Source organism: Cebus imitator, unplaced genomic scaffold (assembly GCF_001604975.1).
Source record: "Cebus imitator isolate Cc_AM_T3 unplaced genomic scaffold, Cebus_imitator-1.0 Scaffold88, whole genome shotgun sequence".
NCBI classification, from domain to species: Eukaryota; Metazoa; Chordata; class Mammalia; order Primates; family Cebidae; genus Cebus; species Cebus imitator.
In genome coordinates, this window is record NW_016107403.1 from 2,349,717 (window position 1) to 2,355,716 (window position 6,000).

General features: G+C 42.2%; 1 protein-coding gene across 5 annotated transcripts in view; it reads left to right on the forward strand.

Annotated features, from left to right (window-relative positions):
- The window catches only part of LTBP1 (latent transforming growth factor beta binding protein 1), a 463,242-nt gene that overhangs the window by 88,090 nt on the left and 369,152 nt on the right, over positions 1–6,000 (forward strand). For all 5 annotated transcript variants that reach the window (XM_017534853.2, XM_017534855.2, XM_037740749.1 and 2 more), the window contains exon 3: positions 4,641–4,938. In XM_017534853.2, the coding sequence (XP_017390342.1) occupies positions 4,641–4,938 (298 nt within the window). The remainder of the gene's footprint in view (positions 1–4,640; positions 4,939–6,000) is intronic.

The window sequence follows — 6,000 nt, forward strand, 5'->3', positions numbered from 1 at the left end:
GCCTGGGTTTTGGGAGTTTTAAAAGCTCCCCATGTGATTCTAATGTGCAGCAGAGCTGCGAACCACTGCCCAACTCACTGCTGAGATCTTGATGTAGCCTCCACTCACCAACCTGAACCACAGCACAAGGTCCAGCCAGGAAAAAGCAGAATCAGCTGGTGGGGGAAAAAATTAAAAAATACTTCTGGCTGGCCAGGGGCAGTGGCTCACGCTTTGTAATCCTAGCACTTTGGGAGGCCTAAGCAGGTAGATTACCTGAGGTCAGGAGTTCGAGACCAGCCTGACCAACATGGCAAATCCCTGTCTCTACTAAAAATACAAAAATTAGCTGGGCATGGTGGTGGGTACCTGTAATCCCAGCTACTCAGGAGGCTGAAGCAGGAGAATTGCTTGAACCCAAGAGGCGGAGGTTGCAGTGAGCTGAGATTGCGCCATTGCACTTCAGCCTAGGCAACAGAGCAAGACTCCATCTCAAATAAAGTAAAATATAAAGTACTTCTGTGGCAATATTTATAATATTCCAGATAGTCCAACGCCTTAGTTATAATAACAGTTTTCACGGGCTGGGTGTGGTGGCTCATGCCTGTAATCCTAGCACTTTGGGAGGCTGAGGTGGGTGTATTACCTGAGCTCAGGAGTTTGAGACCAGCCTCAGCAACATGGTGAAAAACCACCTCTATTAAAATAAAATAAATTAGCTGGGTGTGGCGACGTGTGCCTGTAGTCCCAGCTACGGCAAGAGGCTGAGGCAGGAGAATTGCTTGAACCCGGGAGGTGGAGTTTGCAGTGAGCAGAGATCGTACCACTGCACTCCAGCCTGGGTGACAAAGAAAGACTCCGACTCAAAAAAAAAAAAAAAAAGTTTTCACATAAATGCTATGAATTTTTGCATTGGTCATAAAGTAGTTGGGGAAAAATGTGTAGACTTTAGGAAATGTATAGACATGGAAAATGTGTCCCTTTTTTTGCAATAAAAATGGTGAGATAAAACAAACGCTTTTATTGTAGCCAATAATTCAATAGGATAAAAGCAATGATAGCGTGAAAACATGCTATTAAACGTGCAAATGTAAAAATATAAGTCCTCAAAAACTTGTTGCTGGAAGACCTCAGTTTCCAAATGCTGTATGTCAGTAATTCTCAAACCTGAGTGTGCATCGAAGTCACTTGGAGAGCAGTCACTGATTGCTGGGCTCCAGTTTCAGATGTAGCAGGCTTGAGGCAGCCCAAGGATGTATAGTTTCAAAGTTTTCCTGGGTGATACTGCTGGCCTGGGCACTGTGAGAACTACTGATCCTCACTGCCATATGAGAACCACTACTGCATGGGTCCAAATACTATAGGAAAAACGGCTTGATAAAATGTGGTAGAGGGATGTGAGTTTTGCCTTTTATGTCAGATGAGGGGCTTCTCTTGGCGGTTAGGGAATCTGTCCCCCTCCAGTTCAAGCCTCATCTGCATGCTGTAGGGGGCACCTGTCTGGGTCTAGGTAGGGTAGATGGAAGAGAAAATTGTCTTTTCATTCTCTTTATTGTCCTTTTAAAATTTACTACAAAGGGTGGTATTATATATAGCCATAATATTATATAACATGTTCTCTTTTTTCTTCCAGTAGAAAATATTTGTGAGTTCAAAATATTTGTTTTTCTTTTATGACTCTCTCCCCACCCCCCTTACCCTACCACATGAAAAATTTGAAGAGTTAAAAAAAATCGCTAACCATCCATGTCTTCCTTAAAACAGATTCTTGTGGTTCATTCTTGGTGTACGTTGGAGGATGTCAGTCCTCGGCCTCCACCTAGGTGCCAGCTTTTGTACCAGATACCCTTCCTGGTTGAAAAGACATTTGCAGTGCATCTTGGGTGGGAGGAGAAGTGGAAATCATTCTCAGATGTTAAAAAGAAACATGTTTCTAATTGAAAGCATGATGAGAGGGCACACATGAAGGCGCCTGAGTGGTGAGCTCAGGCTGAGGCACAGCTTTGAAAGCGCAGCTCAGTCCTTGCTGTGGCCACTTCTGTTCTCTTGGGTGGATCCCCTTCCCATTCCTGTGACATTCCAGAAATAAGCATGGCTGAGCCAGGGACCCAGGACAGCATCTCAGATATAGCAATAAAGTTTGCGCAGTTGGTCAGGAAAACTCTGATACGTAAGAATCCTGAATTCTAGAAACATAGAGCTTTTGAGTTAGAATTCTAGAAGCATGGTGTGGGAACAGCCTTATTCTCATCTTGTGGGGAGCATTTTAGAACACATTGCTGTTGCCCTCCTTATACCCTCCAAACACATACAGGTGCAGAGGCCAAGGTTAAGTGACTTACTCCAAGGTCACCTAGGGAGCTGGCTCCATTTTTTTTTTTTTTTTTTTTTAAATCTTTCCCTCCTTTGGGAAAATTTGTTAGCTTGGTATTCTGACACTCAAGGGCCATTTTAGAAAAATCATTATTTGCTATAACGAATAGGAATCATACTGTAGAAAGTTGGGAAAAGTATCTTCTCTTGTTTACAGATAATTGATAGATTTCAAGGCTCTTTGGTCTTGGTCTTTTGGCTCTTCATAACTGAGCCTCCTGTTGTTCATTTTGCTTGTCTATTTTGTAATTGCTTTGTGGACTGAAGCTTGCATTGAATTTTATGGGAGACTTGATAGTGTGATCTGCCTTAGGACCAACAGTTTATGTAAAAGGTGGGCTGACAGCAACAGGACAACATAATAAATGTATTTGAACAAGTAAAGAAGGGACTGAAGGATCATGTCCATGGCCTATGACATTACCTAATGAAACTTCAGTCAGTAGCAGCTACACTTCTTTTTTTTTTTTTTTGAGACAGAGTCTGCCCCTGTTTTCCAGGCTGCAGTGTGTGGTACGATCTTGGCTCACTGCAACCACCGTCTCCTGGGTTCAAGCGATTCTCCTACCTCAGCCTCCTGAGTAGCTGGGATTACAGTCACCTGCCACCACACCCAGATAATTTTTGTATTTTTAGTTGAGGTGGGGTTCACCATTGTGACCAGGTTGATCTTGAACTCCAGACCTCAAATGATCCCAGAGTTCTAGGATTACAGACGTGAGCCACTATGCCCGGCCAGTAGCATCTAAACTTCTAAGGGACCTAGCCTATCATAAAACCTACTTACTTTACCAGTGACCCACAGCCCTGATAACATTTTTTTTTTTTGAGACAGAGTCTTGTTTTGTCACCCAGGCCGGAGTGCAGTGGCGTGACCTCGGCTCACTGCAACCTCTACCTCCTGGGGTTCAAGCAATTTTCCTGCCTCAGCCTGAGTAGCTGGGACTACAGGTGCGTGCCAGCATGCCTGGCTAATTGTTTTTTTTTTTTTTTTTTTGGTATTTTTACTAGAGAGGGTTTTACTGTGTTAGCCAGGATGGTCTTGATCTCCTGACCTTGTGATCTGCCCGCCTCAGCCTCCCAAAGTGCTGGGATTACAGGCCTGAGAACGTTTTTTTTGTTTGTTTGTTTGGTTTTTGTTTTTAATTTTTAATTTCAAGACTGGATTTTGTTCTGTTGTTCAGGCTGGAGTGCAGTGCCGTGATCATGGTCACTGCAGCCTTGACATCCTGGGCTGAAGAGATCCTTCCTTCTCAGCATTTACAGCTTAGTGTTTTTTTTTTTTTTTTTTTTTGTAGAGACAGGGTGTCACTACTGCCCAGGGTAATCTCAAACTCCTGGGCTCAAGTGATCCTCCCACCATGACTTCCCAAAGTGATGGGCTTACAGGCGTGAGCCACTGTGCCTGGCCTGATAACTTTAAAGCTCTGCTTGGTCATGAGTATGGTGATTCAGAATACAGACATCCTCACAAATAGGAGATGAAGAAGTTGTTTCTTTTTGGTTGCCTTTCATTTTTAAATTAGGGATGGTACTTAGTACACTGGATTTTTATACAAACTAGCAGGTGTATTTTGGGTGACTCAACCTTTCGGCCCTTGGTTTTCTCATATGTCAAAGAGTAGATTGGACTACATTTCTGACACAGTCTCTCGAAGATCTGATAACCTAAACAACATGAAGTCTGTAAGAGAGCAATTTTTGGGGGTGGTGATTAGACAGGGTCTTTGTTTTTTGCAGAGTCTTGGCAAGAAATTTAGGCTTAAAATTTTTTAAATTTTAAGTTAAACGTATATGTAAACTTAAGCCACAGAACAGAACTTTAAAATAATGGCAGAGCATTTTCTTAAGATTTTTCTTGGATTTTCTGATGCATTTCTGGGTGGCAGATAAAGTAGTAAAGAATGATGGCTTTGGAACTAGCTCACTTGGGTGCAAATCCCAGCTCTGCTACTTTGTAATAATTATGTGATCTTTAACAAATTACTGAATCTCTGTGTCTGTTTTTCATCTGTAAAGTGGGTACAATAAAATATCTACAAAAAATGTTGCTAGGGGATTAAATTTATTGATATATATTAGAACAGTGCCTGACACATAGGAGGCCATTAATATTAACTCTCCTCCTTCTCTGCCGAACACCTCCCCCTTCTCTTCCTCCCCATGAGTGTTTGTGTGGTTTTTTTATTGGAGAACAAACAACCTGATGCTACTGTTAACCCTATGGAAAAATTAGGAGGTCCACGATGTTGTTCTTCAAAGCTGTGCCTTCTGTTGTCTTTCTGCAGCTAGCTGTGTTCCGCCATGTCAGAATGGAGGGATATGTCTCCGGCCTCAATTCTGTGTGTGTAAACCAGGGACCAAGGGCAAAGCCTGTGAAACAGTAGCTGCCCAGGACACCTCGTTACCACTCTTTGGAGGGCAGAGTCCCGGGGCTGCCTCCTCCTGGATCCCTCCTGAGCAAGCAGCAAAGCATACTTCGTCTAAGAAGGCAGACACTCTCCCAAGAGTCAGCCCTGTGGCGCAGATGACCTTCACCCTCAAGCCGAAGCCTTCAGTAGGACTCCCCCAGCAGACACATTCTCAGTGAGTGTTTTGAACTTGTGTCTAGCTAAGGATCACCTTAATTAAGCTCTCGGATGCATTGCTTTAAATCACTGTCCCTTTCCTGCACAATTTGCAGAAATCACTTGGATAATAACATCTTTCTTTCCTTTCTTAAGGCTTTACACATTAGGCGTATACATCGAGTCTCTTAAAAATATTTGATATGTGTGTTTAGCCTCTGCAGGAAAATTTACCGTTAAGTACAACCCATGGCAACCATGAGGATTACAGGAATCAAGATTGGAAAGGAATGATAAAGATAGTTATTTGTGATAAAGTTGTTTTAAAATTCTGCTTTTGAGTGGGGAGCTGCTTTATAGAGTTTTGAAATAGTAATTAAAAAAAAACCAGTGTTATTTTTAAAGTTATCTGGAAAAAGTAAGAATGCAGTTTGCACAGAGAAACTACTCGAATGAAAGGGAGTCCCTGCAGAGAGAGTTTCTCAACCTCAGTAGCAGGTTAAGTGTACCTTCTGTTAACACCATGTTTATCTCCCAGTTGCCATGCAGCTCCATTTTTGGTGAATGAGCTTGTTTTCTATTTATGGGAACAAGGTTTTTTTTCTTAGTGTTAGGAAGTAAGTGCCATTCTGAACAAAATGAGAACTCAGAGATTACCACATTCTCTGAGTCGCAGTTCAAGCAGCCACTCAGCTGCACCGGGTCCTTAAACAAATTGTCTCCTCTTAATGAGCTATTCTATATGGATAATAAGATGCAGAATGTACTGCAACTATCACTTGTCATTTGCCTAGGAATGTAAAATACAGGAAGTTCCCAACTTAAAAATGGGCTTGACCCAGCAGTTTATTTGTAAGTCATTTGCCTGGAATTTAGAATGCTTCTTCCCTCCGTAGGGACAGCTTCCACATGGTAATTAGTATCTAGTCAGCCCATAGAAGTTATTCATTCTGTGACTATAGACGAAATTATCCTTATTTATACTTCCCCTTCGAATAGGCCACCTCCTATTTCTGCTGAGTGTGGTCTTTTTCTTTTCTCCTCTCATTCCCTCCTCAATCCTCTTTTTTTTTTTTTTTTT